The sequence below is a fragment of the Dromiciops gliroides genome, chromosome 6 (assembly GCF_019393635.1).
Source record: "Dromiciops gliroides isolate mDroGli1 chromosome 6, mDroGli1.pri, whole genome shotgun sequence".
Lineage (NCBI taxonomy): Eukaryota > Metazoa > Chordata > Mammalia > Microbiotheria > Microbiotheriidae > Dromiciops > Dromiciops gliroides.
The window spans coordinates 211135502-211156075 of NC_057866.1; the positions used below are offsets into that span (position 1 = coordinate 211135502).

A 20574-nucleotide genomic window follows, 5' to 3' on the forward strand; every position below is an offset into this window, starting at 1 on the left:
GGAGGACCTGAGTTCAAATACTTACCTCAGACACTTAACACTTACTAGCCGTGTGACCCTCAGAAAGTCACCTAACCCCAATTGCCTCACCAAAAAAAAAAAAGTTGAAATGAAATGTCTTGAGGCCTTGTCTGCCCTCTGGACCAAGCTGCCCCCAAGGCCTGCTATCCTTTAATTCAGTGGAGTGAGCCTGAACATGGCTACTCTTTACTCAGGCTACACCCCAGCCAATGATGGATTCTTCTCTGAGGTCCTCTCAAGTTGTCTTAAAAGGACAACTGCTTTCACCTTTATTTTTGCTTCTTCATGTTTATTTTGCGGTGATTTTCTGTCTCCTTGTGGAGGAAATCTAGAGACCCATTTCAAAGCTATGATCTGTTTTCAGTGGCTTCAGGATTAGAGCTATGAAAACATAGTTTGGGTATATCAACCATCAGTACAAAAGTTGGTGGTGAGCATGTCCTTGAAATGTTTCCTTAGGTGGTCACTGATGTCAGTCACAGGATGAGAAGGTAACAAGTTTCCCAGTCTGGAGGATATCGATTGATCTGTTGACATTTGTTTATAGATCCAAATAAATCAAGGAAATCAAAATTTGTTTGTTTTTATAAAATAGAAATATTGACATTTAACTTTTATTCTTCATAAAAGCATAAAAGAATCCCCTTTTTCTCTAAGTCTGGAGATACTAAAATGGATGGCCATTTCCTTCTCCAGCTCATTTTACAGATCAGGAAACTGAGGCAAGCAGGGTTAAGTGATTTACCCAGGATCACAGCTAGAAAATGTCTGAGATTTGAACTTATGAAGATCAGTCTTCCTGACTCCAGGCCCAGGATTCTACCCAATCCAACACCTAGGTGCCCTAGGCTGGATAACAGGAACTTCATATCTACTTTTTTCTTCCTTCCTTTCTTTGTTTTCATCTAGCTCATTTTTCAGGGAAGCAAGTAGAACAATGGAAAGGAACTAGATCTGGGTCCCTTCCACCTTTAAATCAGTGAGATCACTTATCTTCAAGATAATTTTCTGTAGATTTTTCTAAAGATGTATTTATAGTTTCTGTAATGGTAATATGGAATTGCTTTGAATTGACATCATATAGGACATATATGCCTTTTTATAAAAGATTCCCTAGCATGCCTAAATAAATAAATAGACAAACAAAGAAATAGATAAATAAATAAATAAAATGAACGAATGGATGGATGGAAAAATAAATGAACAAATGAAGGAATGAGTGAATGAATGAATGAATGAATGAATGAAACATCCCTTGATGCCACTCAAGAAAAGCCTAGATGGCCTAAACAGAACATGGATCTGACCCAATTTAACAAGTAAGTTCATCAACTGATTCCTCATCATTAGTATAGAAGATTATTTAAAAATAAATTTAAAAAGACAAAATATAGGAAATTTATAAGTCATAGCATCATGAATTTCAAGTTGGAAAGAATCTTAGAAACCATGTAGTCCAATCCCTTCATTTTACAGTTGAGGAAACTGAGGCCAAGAGGTCAAATGACTTGTTCAAAGTCACACAATCAGCATCAGAGTTGGGATTTGAACCCAGGCCATCTGACTTCAGAGCCAGAACCATGACAACAGGTGACTTCATTGGCTACTTAAACAAGAATGGGGAAAACCCATGAAAGTTCACTTCATGTAATGTGTGAACAGTGAAGGACTTTTGAAAAAATTTCTGAGGGCCTTTTAAGAAAACAAACCAATTTCATTCCTCTGAGAAATTCCAGCATGAACTATATATAACTGTCATTTTCTGTATGGCTTTTAAATTGTGGAACTTTATATATTGATTTCTTTAACGAATTAAACTTTATTTATAACTAGATGCTTTTGGGGGGTTATAAAATTGTTTTCAATGCTTTAAAGTCAGAGACATATTTTTTCCTTCCAAAATCATGCTATTTCCCTGAAGTTCTCTCTCAAGGTAGATCCCAGAAGGATCTGAAAAGGTTGATTTCATCATTAACTTGTACAACAGATGCTTGGCAGGGGATCTTCCATGCTCCTGCATTTTTTTTTTTTTTTAGTGAGGCAATTGGGGTTAAGTGACTTGCCCAGGGTCACACAGCTAGTAAGTGTTAAGTGTCTGAGGCCGGATTTGAACTCAGGTCCTCCTGACTCCAGGGCCAGTGCTGTATCCACTGTGCCACCTAGCCGCCCCTCATGCTCCTGCATTATTACTTCCTTCTGACATTCAACTCATTGTCCCTGTCTCCCTCAGTGACTTCAGAGACTGGGTCACAATATTTTTTCCACTCTTACCCCACCAGTATCATTAAGGTTGATGCCTTTTCTGGCACTGGGTCCTTCCCAATTCATCAACCTCCTTAAATCCTATGATCTCTCTCTCTTTCATAACTGGGTTTAATATGAAGCTGTACCACCTAACTCCAGCTGAGAGCTAACCAATGTATGACAGCTCTTTTGTTCAACTCTGATTGACTTTCTATCACACTCCCTATGACAGCTTACCTGACCCTGCTCAAACCCACTTTTGACACTTATTCAACAGATGACCTTTGCTTCTACTTCAGTGAGAAGTTTGAGGCCACCCTTTCTGTTATCTCCTACTTGACTCATGCATCAAAATCCTGAAGTAGGGGCAGCTAGGTGGCACATTGGATAAAGCACTGGCCCTGGATTCAGGAGTACCTGAGTTCAAATCCGGCCTCAGACACAACACTTACTAGCTGTGTGACCCTGGGCAAGCCATTTAACTCTCATTGCCCTGCAAAAAAAAAAATCTTGAAGTACTCTCATAGTTCCTCTCTTTCTTTGCTCTGGTTTCAGGATGAGGTGTGACCCCCCCGCCCCCATCCCCGTCCAGGTCAATGCTAATCTTTCCCAACCTGCAGGATATTGATTGGTTTGTTGTGATCTGTTTATAGATCCAAATAGATCAAGGAAATCAAAGGTTTTGTTGTTGTTGTTTTTTAAAGAGAAATACTTGTCATTTAACTTCTATTCTTCATAGAAGCATAGTTGCTTAAAAAACCCTTTCTCTTCAAGTTTGGAGATAATGAAGTGATTTGTCATCTCCTTCACCAGCTCATTTTACAGATGAGGACACTGAGCCAAATAGGGTTAAGTGATTTGCCCAGGGTCACATAGCTAGGAAGTGTTTGAGGGTAATCTAATGCATTTGAGGTAGAATCTTAAAGTTGTTTTAATTTGCCTTTCTTAATTATTAGTGTTTTAGAACACTTAAAATATGACTATAGATAAATTGGATTTCTTCCTCTGAAAACTGCCCATTCATCTCTTTTAACTACTTATTAAATGTAAAATAGCTTGTATTCTCATAAACTTGAATCAGTTCTGTATGTATCTTAGAAATGAAGCCCTTTCCTCATTTACCTGCTTCTCTTCTAATTTGGGCATCTAGGTGTCACAGTGGATAGAGTACTGGGCCTAAAGTCAGGAAGCCTCATCTTCCTGAGTTTCAATCTGGCCTCAGATACTTACTAGCAGTGCGACCCAGGGCAAGTCACTTAATCTTTTTGCCTCAGTTTCCTCATCTGTAAAATGAACTGAAGAAGGAAATGGTAAATCACTCCAGTATCTTTGCCAAGAAAACCCCAAATGGGGTCAGGAAGAATCAAATGTGACTGAAAAATCACCGAATGACAACTTTCAATTTTGAATGCATTGGCATGCAAAAACTTTCAAATTTTATGTAATCAAAATGGTCCATTGTACCTTTTGTGATTCTTTTTATCTCTTATTTGGTCATGAAATCTCATTTATCCACAGATCTGTCAGATAATATCTTCACTGTTACTCTAATTTGTTTACAAGTTTTTATATCTGTCATGTAGCAATGTAGAACTTCTCTTGGTATATAGTATAAGGCATTAGCCTAAATCTCATTTCTACCAAATTGCTTTCCAATTTTCCCAATGGTTGAGATATTTGAGTTTATCAAACATCAGGCTGATGCACTCTTTTGCTTCTGTATATTTTCTCTAATCAGTTCCCCTGGTCAACTTTTCTATTTCTTTACCAGTGTCAAATTGTTTAGATGATTATTTCTTTGTGATATGGTTTGAGATCTGGTACTGCTACGACCCTTTCTTTCCCACCTTTTATTCATCATTTACCTTTAAATTATTGACCTTTGTGTTGCAGTGTAGTGATTAATCTCCCATTCCAATGGCATTCCAGTTTCTTGGGCAAGAGGCTACTATATTCATGTTGCACTTTATATTATTTTTATTCTCATTTATTTTTTTCATGTCACATTTTAAAGTTTATACAGCACTTTTATAATTCATGGTCTCAATTAAAGTTCCACCAAAAACATGTGAGGTTGGTACAACACAAGGTTTTATCTCCATTTAACAGATGAAGAAACTGAGGTCCAGAGACATCAAGGGAATTCCATATTACTTTGGAGGGTACTATTATATTACCTAGGTTCATCAGCTTGGTGTTTTCTTTGACACTTTACTTATGCTTACTCAGCATATTCAACTAGTTTAGAAATCTTGCTGTTTCTATTTCTGCATCTCCCAAATATATCCTCTTTCATTCCCACATCTACAACCCTAGTTCCAATCTTCATCATCTCTGGATTATTACAATTGCCTTCTAATTGGATTCCCTGACTCAGGTCTTTCTCCATTCTAACACATCCTCCACACAGTTACCCAAGTAAATTTCCTAGACTGCCAGCTCTCATCATGTCACCCTCTCCTCCTACCCAATAACCTCCACTGGTTCCCAAATACTTCCAGGGTCAAATAAAAATTCCTCTGTTTCACATTCAAAGCACCTGGCAACCTAGTCTCTTCCTTTCTTCCTGGATTTCTTAAATATACTCCTCTCAAGTGCTTGCACTTAACAGTTAGTCATATGGGCCAGATGTCTTGTTTTGCACTCACAATGTCCAAACTGCTGTATGTGTGCCTTTGCAAAGTGCCTGAAATATACCCCCTCCTTGCTTCTCCCTGTTAGGACCCCTGTCTTCCATCAAGATACTTTTGCCAGTCACATCACCCCCCCATCCCCTTTGGCTGCTAATGTTTTCCTCTCTACGGTTACCTTATATTTAATTATATTTAATTTACCTTATATTTAATTTGTATGTATCTTGAATATATCTATTTATGCACATGTTGTTTCCCCCTTTAGAATTTAAGGTCCGTTAAGGCCAAGGTGTGTTTTCACTTTTTCTTGGTATCCCCAGCATTTAGTCTAGCACTTGATAAATGATGAATAAATGCTTGCTGATGGTTTGATTCATTACTCACAATCACACAACTACTAAATAAGAAGTAAGATTTGCACCCAGGCAGCAGAATCCTGTAGAAAGATCACTGGGTCTGAAGTCAAATGTCCTGGGTTCAAATCCAACTTGAACTCAATTTGTGAGCCAGCTCTAACTTGATTGTGCTAGAAAGTTAGTTGTTATTGATTAGAGAAATGCAAATTAAAACAACTCTGAGGTGCCACCTCACACCTATTAAATTGGCTAATATGACAAAAAAGGAAAATAATAAATGTTGGAGAAGCTGTGGAAAAATTGGAACACTAATGTATTGTTGGTGGAGATGTGAACTGATCCAACCATTCTGGACAGCAATTTGGAACTATGCCCAAAGGGCTATAAAGCTGAGCATTCCCTTTGACCCAGCAATACTACTATTAGGTCTTTTTCCCAAAGAGATCATAAAAAAGGGAAAAGGACCAACATGTACAAAAATATTTATAGCTGCTCTTTTTGTGGTGGCAAGAAATTGGAAATTGAGGGGATTCCCATCAATTGGGGAATGGCTGAACAAGTTGTGGTATATGAATGTAATGGAATACTATTGTGCTGTAACAAACGATGAGCAGGTGGATTTCAGAGGAACCTGGAAGGACTTACATGAACTGATGATGAGTGAGATGAGCAGAGCCAGGAGAACATTGTACACAATATCAACAACATTGTGTTTTGATCAACTGTGATAGACTTGACTTTTCTCAGCAATACAATGGTCCAAGATAATTCCAAAGGACTCATGATGAAAAATGCTCTCCAAATCCAGAAAAAATAAGAACTGTGGAATCTAGATGCAGATTGAACTATACTATTTCTACTTCTTTTGTTTTTCTTTTTTGAGGTTTCTCCCTTTTGCTCTCATTCTTCTTGCATAATATGACTAATGCAGAAATATGTTTAATATGATTGTACATATATAACCTATATCAGATTGCTTGCTGTCTTGGGGAGGGAGGGAGAGAAATCTGAAACTAAAAATCATATAAAAACAAATGTTGAAAACTATCTCTACATCTAACTAGAAAATAAGAAAATACTTTTATGATAAAGAAAAAAAGTCACTTGTTAAATTTTCAGTATGAGTATTTATGCCTCAAATACTCCAAATCCAGGTTTGATTTATTGTTTTGTTGATCTCCAGACTTGAGAAACCAATGGATGAAAATGTTAACTGCAGATAAAACATAAAAAAGTTTGTCATGGGTACATTTTTTTTCTCCAAAGTACTTATTGTTAAACATTTACTCACTCACACACTGCCACCCAAATCCCACCTGTCTCTTGCAGTCAGTATGACCTTGACAAGTCACTTATCAGAAAGATTTGCCTAGCTCTATGGACTCTATCTAGCTCTATGGACTCTATCCACCATGCCAGAACCCCTCTTCTATTCCCATACTGCTCTGATGGGAAAAGTGCAGTCCAACAAGGGCAATCTGCTTGCTCTAACATGCCAGAGGATGTTCCAAAACACACACACACAAAATGGAATCCCTGGATTGCAAAGCAAAATAGCTGACATATTAATGAGGTTGCTGGAACCCAGGAGGGCTGGACATTAATGAAAGATGTTGACAGAGGAAAATGCTGCGAGTCGATTGGCAGAGGATCAGAGTCAATGTCAGAGGCAAGCAAATACTGAGTGCTGTGTCACAGTCCTCTGTATGAGGGGAGGACCATCCATCTTTTTAGGTGGGGAAAAGACCTAATCCGTACCTCCAGAGCCATCAAAACCGGCAACATTTCAGGTAGAGAAACTTTCTTATTCTCATCATTTCTCCATAGCCCATTTCAAGCTATGGAGTTTTTTGTCTGTGTTTCTTTGTTTTGTTTTGTTTACTCAATGAAGCAATGTTTTGATTCTAAATCTCTGCATATTTAGGAAGCCCAAATGAGCTGGGTATAAGTGGAAAAATGGCATGTTAGCCATCTTTTAAAATAAAATGTATTTGTGTTCATTCTGAACTTGTCACTAAATACATCGCACATTTTCATGTACAAAGCAGAACATAAAAAGAGGATTGTAGAGGAAATTGTGAATCTCTAGGTGTGTAGAAATTATTTTAAAGCCCCCATTGATATGATTTAAAATCTAGCCTGGGCAGAAATCTCCTAAAATCTTTCCTTGTTATGAGATCACAAGCTGTATCAATGATTAAATAATAAATATAGGATTAAACAGTTTCATGATTATACACACACACACACAGGTAGCTAGAGAGATAGAAAGATTTCTCCCTCCATATATTCACATATATTTCCCTCTCTGTCCGCCTCCCTTCCCCACCAATACTAATAGCTGTTGATATAGCTATATCTACATATATAACTATAGATATTATATATTTATCATATAAATATCTATATAATATATAGCATAAATATATAATGCATATATTTGTATAAAAATACCTAAATATGAATATCTATGTAGCAACACCCTGTTGTGATATAATATTTCATGATATATCACATATAACATTTTATAATATATGATATTTAATAATATATTACATTATACTATATCATTTTATATTTTAGTGTTAAATATATCATTTATGACATCACATTACAACACAACAACATAAGGAAACATAACACAGCATAGCACATAACATAATACAGCACAGCATAACAAAACATAACATAACAAAAATGTAATAGAGAGAGCTAAATGTAGACAAAGATATAGACATAGACATAGATATGGATATAGCTATATAGGTGTGATTTAGATATTTGGTAAGTAAGTACCCTGAAATGTCCTTCAGAAACATGAATCTAAGAAGCTAGAGGCAGGGGAAGTCAATGAGCATTCCTAAGCACCTATTATGTTTCAGGCATGGTGCCAAGAACTGGGAGTTGTCAATTGCTGTTATATTCCATGTTTTTCAAAGTTCACTGGATTTTGTTCTTTCCTAGTGATAAATCACATAAAATTACTCATGATCCCTCTTCTCAATACCTGGGGTTCTGTGCCCAGAATTTATAGGTTACATCTATCAATGAGGAAAGAACAAATGACTTTGTTTTTGCTTTGTTAGATTACTTGCTCACTATAACCCTAGGTCATGCTTTCTTGGGAGATGCTGTCCTAGTCCCCAGACTTGTTCATGTGTTTTGTCATTTTAGGATGAATTTCCCATGCCAAGCAGTTTATTTCCTTTTCTTCTTGGCTACAGTGACCAGTGGTAAGTTCAGCTTTAATGCATCCCTCGCCCAAAGAGAATCTTCCACAGTTGATAAAGTTGAGACAGGTGTCTGGCCCAGGCACCAGCCTATGAAGAGGGCTCATTTGACTGAGGAGAATAGGAAACTAGAAAGCAGCCTGTGATCATCTGAATCCCCTTCTAGGGACCAGAGGCAAGAACTAACTTAACTGCTCCTTGGACATTGTCTTTATCTTTTATCAATGACCAGGAGGAGGGGGCCGGGAAAGTGCAGAATCAGGTGGGAGGGGAAGGTTGCTAATCCAAGAAATTAGACCTTCGAAATGAATAAACAGCACAGGCTTCAAAAAACAAAACCAAGAACTACACTTGTGGAGCTATACCTATTTTTAGGAGTTTTGTTTCATTGTAGCAGAGCACTGACTCTGAAAGCAGAGGACACAAGTTCAAATCTTACCTCTGATTCTTCCTACCTGTGTGATCCTGGACAAATCACCAAACTTCCCTTGGCCTTGGTTTCTTCATCTATAAAACAGGCTAGATATATTCAATAGCCTAGATGATTTCTGAGATCCCTTCTGGATCTACACCTATTAAAAATCATTACTTTAATTTTACTACTAGAAGGTGTCAATTTGAGTCTGACTGTACTCAAGTGGTCCCTAAACAAATACCTGTCTCTCTTTCAGTTTATAGGGAATAAGAAATAATAAGATCCCCACCAAGATGCTCTCTCAATTACTTCAGATTATACCCCCTTTATGTCATCTTATTCTGTGAAATTCTAGTCCATGTTGGAGGGCTTCCTCTCTCTGTGTCTCTGTGTCTCTGTGTGTCTCTGTCTCTCTCCCCATATCAGAGATTCCAATGTACCATTTCAACTGTTCATCTATATTCCTAAAATACAGATCTAATGAGTTATTCCCTTGCTCAATAAACTCCAGTAGCTCTATTCCCAGTAGCATCAAATGCATCCTCTTCTGTGAAACATTTAACATTCTTTACAATTTAATTCCAAATCGCCTCTCCAGAGTCACTACATATGAAGCTCCTTTATTTGTACTTTAGTAAAGCCAAATTGGCCCTTTGCTCTTCTTCCCACATAATTCTCCATCTCCTGTTTCCATGCCTTTGCCTTAACTGTTTTTTATACCAGTAATTCACTCCTTTCCCACCCTCCCCACCCTCAACCTACTTCTTAGAATCCTGAATTTCCTTAAACTTCAGATCTTATATGGTTTTTCTTGATCTTCTTCGCTGTTAGTATTTTAACCCCCCTCACAATCCCTTGCAAAACAAACAAAAAAACCCTTTGCATTTATTTTAAATGTTTTGTACATACCTTTCCAGTGGGACATAAACACCTTAAAGACAGGGGCACTCTTTATATTTGAATGTCTGGTGCCTAGCACAGTGCCTGGCACATTAGGTGCCTAATAAATGCTTGTGGATTGATTGACTGATGGTCACCTATCCATTTACCAGCCCTACCTCCATGTTTGGTCATTTCATGAGTATGCTTCTAGATGCTGGTGGATGAATGAACATGTGTTCTCCGTGGGTATTCAGGAGTTATGCACAGATAATTTAGTCCCAAGAAATACACATACACACCCATATATACATACATACATACATATATATACACACATGTGTGTGTATGTATATGTGTATACACATATATAGAGTTATACACACATTTATATACACACATATATGTAGGTATATATGGCTTTTATTTGGTTACTTCAGCCTCTGTGAGAAATAATAACTCTAATACTCTATGCAAGCTTTGGTTAAGTAGATGATTCCTTGCATATGGGGGCCTGGAATAAATTGTTGGATTAGGAGGAGGGAAATTTCTTGGTTCTAATCCTTTCTTATCTAAGAGGACTAAGGAAGACTGGGGTCTTTTGATCTAATTCAATAATCATTTGTTAAGTACCTGTTACTGTATTTGCTAGGTAATTAGGTGATGGGAGTACAAAGGCAAAAAACTAAATAGTCCCCACCTTGTAGAAACTGACATTTTCTTTGGGGCATACAACAGACACCAGCAAGTAATATATTTACCAGTAAGTAAATTCAAGATGATTTGAAAGGATAGAGAACACTCAGAGGTGAGCTCCAGCCATCTTGAGCTGATTGTTAAATTTTTGTTGTGAGCAGACACCTCAGAAATTGACAAATACTACAAACTAGGGCTTGATTTATTGTTTTCTTGATTGACTAGGATTAACAAAGTAATGGAGATAATGTTAAACCCAATTCAACTTAAAAGTATGATATCTATCTATCTATCTATCTATCTATCTATCTATCTATCTATCTATCTATTTCTTTTGGAGGGCTGGTTGTTAAATATTTACCAATTCACTTCTGAGAATACTAATATCTAGGGGGACTGAGGAAGGCTTCCCCTGTAGGTGGTACCTCATCTGAACCTTAAAGGAAGCTGAGAATTCTGAGGTGAAGATGAAGAGGAAGTACATTCCAGGCAAGGTGAAGAGACATAGGTATGGGGAGCAAAATGATGAGTTCAGAAAATCATCTCACTCTCTTGGCACAGTGGTTAGAGTGCTGAATATGGAGAAAGAAGATCTCCATTTAATTCCTGCTTCAGACACCTGTTTTCAGTCCTGTCTGACTCTGTAACCACATTTGGGGTTTTCTTGGCAAAGATACTGGATTGGTTTGCCATTTCCTTATCCAGCTCATTTTACAGATGAGGACACTGAGGCAAATAGGATTAAGAGACATACCCAGGGTCACACAGCTAATCAGTGTCTCAGATCAGATTTGAACTCAGTAATATGAATTTTCTTGATTCCAACTCTATCCACTGTGCCACGTAGCTGCCCCTCAGATACTTACACTTGTTCTATAACTCCAGGGTTATACTGAATCCTTGTTAGCCTCAGTTTTCTCACCTACAAAATGAGAATAATAATAGCATCAACCTTCTGAATTTGTTGTGAGGATCAAATAAGATCATCTGCATTAAAAAGTACTATATAAATGCTAATTATTATGAGAGCAGTTTGGTTGGAAAGAGAAGATTGTGAAGAGAAGTGGTATGAAAGAAGTGTGGACAGATGGGTGGGAGTCAATAATACTATTAATAATAATAATAACAGTAGCAGGTACTTAACAAATGATTATTGAATTAGATCAAAAGACCCCCAGATCAGGTACTTTACAAATCTGATCTCACTTAATCTTTCTAATAACTCTAGGATGGAGGTATTATTTTTATCATCCCCATTTGACAGGGGTTAACAGAGGTTAAAGTGATTTGCCCAAGTGACCACCCACCTGGTAGGTTCTGAGGCCAAATTTGCACTCAAGCCTTCTGGACTACAGAGCCCATGCTCCATCTATGGCTCCACCCCATTGCCAAATGATTTCATTCTATCTGGGGAATCAGAGCCATGTCTTGGTGGGGGGTTGTGAGGTGAGGGGATTGCTATGAATGGAGAGGGTGGGGGAAGGTGCTGATGTTGGGGGAAGAGGCAAATTAGAAGGTGCTTTTGAGCACATCCCTGTCCAGCTGCACCGCATCGATGTTCTCCTCTGATTCTATTACAGAGTGTGTGACTCAGTTTGATGAAAACACCTTCTTTAAAGGAGGAGATGTGGGTGCAGTGCATACCCCAACTGCTGAGACCTGCCAGAGAGTGTGCACCTTCCACCCCAGGTGTATACTGTTTAGCTTTCTACCAGCAAACTCCATTACTGATGAAAACAAAAGGTAAAGACTTGGGATTCATTATCAGAGAAACTGATTCCCTGTCCCCTTCTTATCCCCACCCCTTGCTGAATGATGCCCATAATAGAGCACACAGCAATAATTGTATGTTCTCCTGAGGAGATAGGATCATAGGGGCAGACAGGTAGCATAGTGGTAAAGCACTATGGGCTCAGGAGGACCTGAGTTCAAGTCAGGCCTCAGACGCTTGACACTTACTAGCTGTGTGACCTTGGGCAAGTCACTAAACTCTCATTGCCCTTCACCCCCCCAAAAAAAAATAAAAAGAGAGATAGGATCACAAATCCTCATTTTACAGATGAGGAAACTGAGTCCCATAGAGGTTAAGATAGGTGACTCAGTGGATAGAGTGGGGGCCCTGCAGTCAGTCTGAGACCTGAGTTCAGATCTTGCTCCAGACAGTTACTAGCTGTGTGATCATGGCAAGTTACTTAACCTCTGTCTGCCTTAGTTTCCTTTTCTATAAAATGAGAGGGATGGACGTCTAAGTTTCTTTCCAGCTCTACACCTCTGATCCTAAATGTCTTACCCAAAGTTACAAAGGAAGCAAGGATCAGAGTTGGAATTTGAACCCAGATCATTTGACTGCAGAACCAATGCCCCTTTCCCTGTTCCAAGCTACCTGGACCATTTAGAGCTTAGAGGTCAAGATCATAGGATTTAGAACTCGAAGGGACAATCTTATGGAACCTCCTTCATTTATAGATGACAAAATTGAGTCCTAGAGATGAAAAAAATGACTCGTCCAAGACCAAATGGTGTCCATATTAATTTCTGTTAGTTTTAAACTGAACATGGTTCTGTCTTAGCCAACTCTGGCCACCCATTTCATCTAGTTTTTGTTTGTTTGTTTTTGCAGGGCAATGAGGGTTAAGTGACTTGCCCAGGCTCACACAGGTAATAAGTGCCAAGTGTCTGAGGCCAGATTTGAACTCATGTCCTCCTGAATCCAGGGCCGGGGCTTTATCCACTGTGCCACCTAGCTGCCCCCCCATTTCACATAGTTTTCAATTTTAACAATATGGGTTATGCAGAGTATACAAGGTTATACAATGGTTTCATTGTAACCTTTCTTGGTTATTGAACAAAAACTCAAAAGAGATGGCCCATTTCCAGTGATAGAGTAGCATTATCTTTGTATGTGATAGGCAGTTCACTCTTGCCTCCTCCCTCACTTCCACTTTTAATTAGATTACAAATATTTGAGGGCAGGAATTAGGTCATATTCATTAATGCTTATTAGAATGCCCAGCACTTGCAGAGTGGACAGAAAGTTGGATTCTGAGACAGGAAGACTTTCATTCAGTCCCTGCCTCAGTCATTTACTAGCTATGTAACTGTGGGCAAGTCACTTAACATCTCAGTGCCTTAGTTTCCTCCTTTGTAAAATGAGTGGGGGGCTAGACTTATTGGCCATTGTGGTCTCTTCCAGCTCTGTCTATATCCTAGGTCCCTTCTAACTTCAGATATGGGTTCCTAAGAGCTATGTGGCCAATGGAATGAGCGCTGGCTTTGGAGTACATGGGTTGAGATCCTGGTTCTACCTCTTCTGAATCTACATGTGTGACCTTGGGCAAGTCACTTAGACACTCTCTGCCTCAGTATCTTCATCTGTAAAATGAGGGAGTTAGACCAGATGGCCTTTGGGGCCCCTTAGATCTCCAAATCTATGATGGTAAGGGAAGACATTTTCATTCCTAAGACTGCTTCCTCTACTAATGCAGATCTCAGCCCTTCAGATTGCCATGCCCTTCCAAAAAACATCCCATGGGAGAAAAAGGAAGGGAATAAGCATTTATGCAGGACCTACTATGTGCCAAGCACTAAGCTAATCACCTTACAAATATTATCTCTTGACACATTCATATGGTAGATAGTCTTCTAGTAATGGGCTTAACCTAATTCACTGATCTTAACCTAGGATGATCCTCATACAATAGATGGTCAGTCATTTCTGCTTTGCCTTTGTTCCTTTTTGAGTTTCTGTCCCAACTGCCTAACAATAGGTAGACTCTTAATAAAGGCTTATTGATTGATGATTTTCAAAGCTGCTACAGCTTGGCCAGTCAAACACTTTACAAAGTGCTCACTATATGCTAGGCATTATCATAAGCCCAGGAGATTCAAAGAAAGGCAGAACAAACAACAACAAAAAATGGTACTGGCCTACAAGCAACTCCCATTCTAATGGGGAGGAAGTAACAAATATGCACAATATTCTAAATAAAGAGTATATGCAGAATAGGGGCAGCTAGATGGCGCAGTGGATAGAGCACCGGCCCTGGAGTCAGGAGGACCTGAGTTCAAATCCGGCCTCAGACACTTAACACTTACTAGCTGTGTGACCCTGGGCAAGTCACTTAACCCCAATTGCCTCACTTAAAAAAAAAAAAGAGTATATGCAGAATAAATGGGAGGGAATCCTAGAAGGAAGGCACTAGCATTTGGTGGGTGGGTGGTACCTAGAAAGAACTCTTAAACAAGGGGAAACCACAGAAGCCAGAAAGGAGAGCATTTTAGGCATGGACAATATTCAGTTAAAAAAAAAAGTCATAAAGATGAGAGACTTAATGCTGTATTTGAGGAACAACAGGAAGACCAGTGTCACTGGATGGTAGAGTTTGTGAGAATAAAGTGCTAGAAGCCTGGAAGAGTAGGGAGGGCATAGGTTGATGAGGACTTTACATGCTGAACAAAGGATTTTGGATTTGATCTTGGAGATAATGAGGAGCCACTGGATTTTATGGGGTAAGGCAGAGGAACCAACCAGGCTTTTGTAGTAGACTAGGATAAAGTTGATGAGGGTTTGAGTCAAGGTGACAGCAATGCGAGTGTAAAGAAGGAGGGGTATACGAGGCATATGATGAAGACCGAAATGAGAAAACTTGGCAATAGATCTGGTGAGTTGGGGCAGGGGTGAGTGTGAGTGTGAGTAAGCTGTTGAGAATGATTCTGAAGTAATGGAGAAGGGTGATATCCTTGACAGGAATAGGAAAGTAGGGAAGAAATGGGGAGTTGATGAGATTAATAATGAGTTCTGCTTTGGGCATGATGTGTTTGTGATGTCTACAGGACATCCAGCCCAATATAGTCAAGAAGAATTTGGACTGGCACTCAGACGATTCTCAGATCCATATATCCAGCCCTAATCTTTCTCCTATGTATTGATGATTGTTGAGGATATTGAGGAGGAAGATGAGATCACCAAGCAGAATAGTATAAAGGAGAAGAGAAGGGACAAAGGACACAGCCTACTCCTGGTTATTGGGCATAACTTTGGAAAAAGACCCAGCAAAGAAGACCAAGAGGTAGGAAGATAGGTAGGAAGAGAGTAATTTCACAAAACCTAGAAAGTATATAGGAGAGGGGACTCAATAGTGTCAATGCTAGAGAGAGGCCCAGAAAAAGGAATCATCCTTTGTTGAGAAAAGACCCTTGAGTGCGCAGATTACCTCTGTGCCATTATGAGATCTCAGCTAGGACTTTAATGGATGAATCTTTTACAACATGTAACAATATTCATAAGAAAGGGCAGCACAATGTCATAGATAGAAAGCTGCTCTCAGAGCCAGAAAGACCTGGGTTTAAGAATTACTTCTGATACATATCAGCTGGATGACCCTGAACAAGTCCTTAATTGACTATGTTCTAGGCAACTCTTGAAGATGAAATATACATTGCAGAAAAGATGACAATTTCCATGGTTACAAGGAGCTTCCTGTGTTGGTGCAGTCCCAGTTTCAATCTCTGTCCTTTTTTATATCTAATTATTCATAAAGAAATCATTAGATGTAGAAGGATAATAGTAATTTTCTCACTCAAGTCCTACTCAGATGAGTCATCATGGCTTGGAGATGACTCTAGGTTCTTGAAGTCTATGCCAATGAAATGCAAGTTCTAGTAGGTCCTAAGAATGTGGAAAAACTTTGAATATTAGTCCAGTGCTAAAATGTGTGTTTGGAGTTTGGGAACTAGTCCTTCTAAGCTCAGAGATACCTATCACTTGTCAATTGAGCCCCAGGTAATGCTTTTTTGGGGGGTCACAAGCACTCCTGAGATTAAAATTTTACAATTATTAGTTTTTCCTATGCGTACTGACTACTATGATCTTATATTGGACGGTCAGATTTATCTCCTTAATCTCTGATTTTCACACCTAGAATTTTGGACCCTAAGTAAGGATTTTTTTCCCTCTGCCAGATGAGTTGTAATTTACATGGGTAGAAAATCCAAAGTGATGAAATCATGTATTTTTGAAAGTATTGAAGCAAAGAGGAAGCTAGGTGGTGCGGGGATAGAGCACGGGCCCTGGAGTTAGGAGGACCTGAGTTCAAATCCACCCTCAGACACTTAACACTTAATAGGTGTGTGACCCTGGGCAAGTCACTTCACCCTAGCCTCACCAAAAAAAAAAAAAGTATTGAAGCAAGTTTGTCAGGTTCTTGCCCCCTCTCCTCAGTGAGGAAAGACGTTGTGTTCTACCTATCTTAAATGGCAATTTGTATTTTGTTACTCTAATTAATCATTTAATTAATCAGTAAGCATTCATTAAGCGCCTACTATGTGCCAGGGACATTGTTAAATTCTGAGAATAAAAAAAAAAGACAATAGACAGTCCCTGTCCTCAAGGAGCTTACAATCTAACGGTAGAGAAAACTTACAAACAAATGTGCAATTATATAATTGCTCAATGTGTATTTATTAAGTACTTACTGAGTATTAATTATTAGTCTAAGTGCTAGGAATGAAAAGAACAAGAAAAACAGTAGTATGTGTTATTGTTTATTATAGTTACCTGTATTTAGGCTATATCTCTCTGTTCAGGAAGGCAGGAAACCATACCTTCTCTATACTTTGTAGCTCCTCTAGCACCTAGTGCAGTGGGCTGACCTCAAAGGCTTATTGAATAGAATATTATTTGCTGGCAAATAGTCCTCTTGGCGAGTACCAAAAAAGGTGTAATGGATTTTCTTTTTTTTAATTTTAAAATTATATTTATTTGTCATATTTTAGTGTAATTTATTTTATTTTAAACTTATAGAAAACAAAACAAACATTTCCATAAAATAGTACAATTAAAAAGATGATTGTACACAAAACTGCAAATCTACTATGAATAATTTGCTGTTCTCTTCAAATATACAAGATTATCACACAAAATTTTTTCTTCTTTCCCCCTGCCCTAAAGATGGCTCCCATTAGACACAAATAGGTGTGTGTACACATGTAAATATGTGTATGTATCTATACATATGTGTATGCATACACATATATGTACATGCACATATATATGCACATGTGTGTAAAATTATTCTATACATACATCTATTAATCAATTTTCCCCCTGGATTCAGATAGCATCTTTCTTCATATGCCTTTTATTTTTAGTTTGGGTATTTATAATAGTCAAAATAACATTTTCTCAAAGTCATTCTTTTTTTTTGCTGGACAATGTGGGTTAAATGACTTGACTAGGGACACACAGCTAGTATCAAGTGTCTGAAGCTAGATTTAAACTCAGGTCCTCCTGAATCCAGGGCTAGTGCTTTATCCACTGTACCACCTAGCTGCTCCCCTCAAAGTCATTCTTAAAAAAAAAAAAAAACATTGCTGTTACTGTATACAATGTTCTCTTGGTTCTATTCATTTTGTTCTTCATTGTTCCATGCAAGTCTTTCCATGTTTTCATAAAATCATTGAACTGCTCATTTCTTATAGCACAGTAGTTTTCCATAACAATCATGTACTGTAACTTGTTCAGCCATTTCCTGCAATTTCCAGTTCTTTACTGCCACGAAAAAAGATGCTATAAACATTTTAGAACATATACATTCTTTTCCTTTTTTCTGTAATCATCTTTGGAAACAAATCAAGTCATGGTATTGCTAGGTCAAAGGATATATATATATCGATAGTTTAATAACTTTTTAGGGGGCAGCTAAGTGGAGCAGTGGATAAAGCACCGTCCTGGATTCAGGAAGACCTGAGTTCAAATCCGACCTCAGATACTTGGCACTTACTAGCTGTGTGACCCTGGGCAAGTCACTTAACCCCCATTGCCCCGCCCCCCCCAAGCAAAAACAACAAACCCTCTTTAGACATAATTCCAGATTGCTCTCCAAAATGGGTTGGATCAGTTCACATTCTACCAACATAGTTAGTGTCCAATTTTTCCATATCACTTCCAACATTTGTCACTTTCACATTTTATCATTTTAGTCAATCTGGTAGGTGCAAAATGATATCTCAAGATTGCTTTAGTTTGCATATCTTTATCAAAAGATTGAGAGCATTTGTTCATGTGACTAAATTGTTTTGATATCTTCATTGGAAAACTGTTCCTATCCATTGACCATTTATCAATTGGGGAATGACTCATTCTTATAGATTTGACAAAGCTCTTTATGTATTTTAAATATGAGATCTTTATCTTACAAAATGTTTACTGTCCATTAAAATACTTTAAAATGTGTTGATAATTATAGATGACTTAGTTATTTTAAATGTGTTGGTAGTTATGTAGATATAGTAATTTATAAAATTATAAAATATTTGTTCACATATTTATCCATTTTCACTAAGTGATGCCCTCCTTTCCCACAGGTTTGGTTGCTTCTTAAAGGACAGCATTACTGGAACTCTTCCAAAAATGACTAGGACAAATGCAATTTCTGGGCATTCCTTAAAAGAATGTATTTACCAAAGAAGTGGTAAGTTGTGGTTTACCTAAGTTTCAATTGGTGTAACTTAGTTATGACATGTTTTGGCTAGCTTTTTTTCCCCTTAACTTGCCAGTTGGCTATGAAATCTCCATATATTTGTATGGTGACAGTCTTCTGAGAGTTTCTTTTTTGATTTTGTTTTGTTATTAATAGATTGTCTGATAATATTTGTTATAACGTTGTCTACATTTTCTCTCTACCCCTGCCATTCCTTATAAGAAAGATTTTTTTGTTTTTGTTTGTTTGAGAAAGAATTTAAAAACAAGAAAAATCAACAAAACCAATCAATGCATCAAAAAATAAGATTACATGTAATATTAACTCAGTCAAGAAACATATATCAAGCACCTACACCGTGCTAAGCTTTCTGGGTACAAAAAAGGCAAAAGACAATTCCTGCCCTCAAGGAGTTCGCTATCTAATAGCGAAAATCGAATATGCCTATAGACCTCCACTTTTGCAAAGGAAAGGAACAGTAGATATCTTCCCCTTTGAGTTTCTGTGAGGAAAAATCATCCAAATGGGTAAAACACCATGTGATTTTCTTTGGATTTCTTTTCTTCTACTTCTCATGGATAGTAGAAGGGTCCTCTGGGAATTCTCTGTTGTGACTAGTGATGTAAGAGTCAATCAATTTTTAACTATTAATTGAGCACAAGACTATGTTGGAGACACTGTTTCTAAGCATGGTAATGTTCTTCAAGGCCACAAGGATGGCACTCATGAATAGGTATCTAGCTGTAGATTAGTAATCCCGTTGTAGATCTTGGTTACACAGCCACTGTATGGCAGATCTGGGACTTAAAATGCAAATCTTCCAGATTCTGAGGCTAGCTCTCTATTCCACAAAGGACTCCTCCATTTCAGAGATGATAAAGGGACCATCTTAGGGTCACACCAGCTAGTAAGTTTTATTAATTGATGAAAAAGTCCAAATATAACCAGATTACATGGAGCAATGAAGAGAAGAGGTTGTTTTTTTTCTAATGATGTTTTAAAGATGAAATACTTTCTTTCAGGGCCATCAGATGGCCAATTAAAGAGGTTACATTATTTCTAGTCAGGAAAGTACCTTAGTTCTGTTTGTTACAATTTCTACAGCTTGTATCAAGGAGAAATATGTAGGACTTGATTATGCGAGGGTGTGAATTTCGACAAAATCAAAGTGAACTCTGTTGAAGAATGCCAAAAACAATGTACAAACCATCCCCTTTGCCACTTTTACACATATGCCACAGAGACGTTCTACAGACCGGATTTTCGGTGAGCAATTAACTTCCTCAAAACTTCTGTTAAGGATTTTAATTTATGCCACAACTAACTCTTTCTCAAAACCAAATGAAAAGCTTTCCAGTCTCACCTTTCTTCTTGATGCTCTTGAAATAGCAGCTATCTTTATGGACAGAGCTAAGTCTCCATGAGATCCTCCCATGAGAGATAGGGTTGTACAAGTGGACAATGGTATATAGAGAGACTTTACATTTTCATAAGTGTCCAAGCTACATGGTCAAGCCCAGTTCATTGCTGAGCCTGAAAGCATTCCAGTCTCCTCTCCCTCTAAGGAATGCCCATTTTATAATTCTGTCCTAGTTGATAGGTTTGCTCTACCACACTGTA

At 38.0% G+C, this 20574-nt stretch overlaps 1 protein-coding gene across 1 annotated transcript in view; it reads left to right on the plus strand.

The window, feature by feature from the left end:
- The first annotated feature begins 6894 nt into the window (after positions 1 to 6894).
- KLKB1 (kallikrein B1) overlaps positions 6895 to 20574 on the plus strand; it is a 36595-nt gene continuing 22915 nt past the window's right edge. Inside the window, 6 exon segments of the mRNA XM_043973266.1 lie at positions 6895 to 7044; positions 8429 to 8487; positions 12055 to 12217; positions 18839 to 18945; positions 20059 to 20090; positions 20093 to 20220. Of these exon segments, the coding sequence (XP_043829201.1) occupies positions 8430 to 8487; positions 12055 to 12217; positions 18839 to 18945; positions 20059 to 20090; positions 20093 to 20220 (488 nt within the window). The 5' untranslated portion in view covers positions 6895 to 7044; position 8429.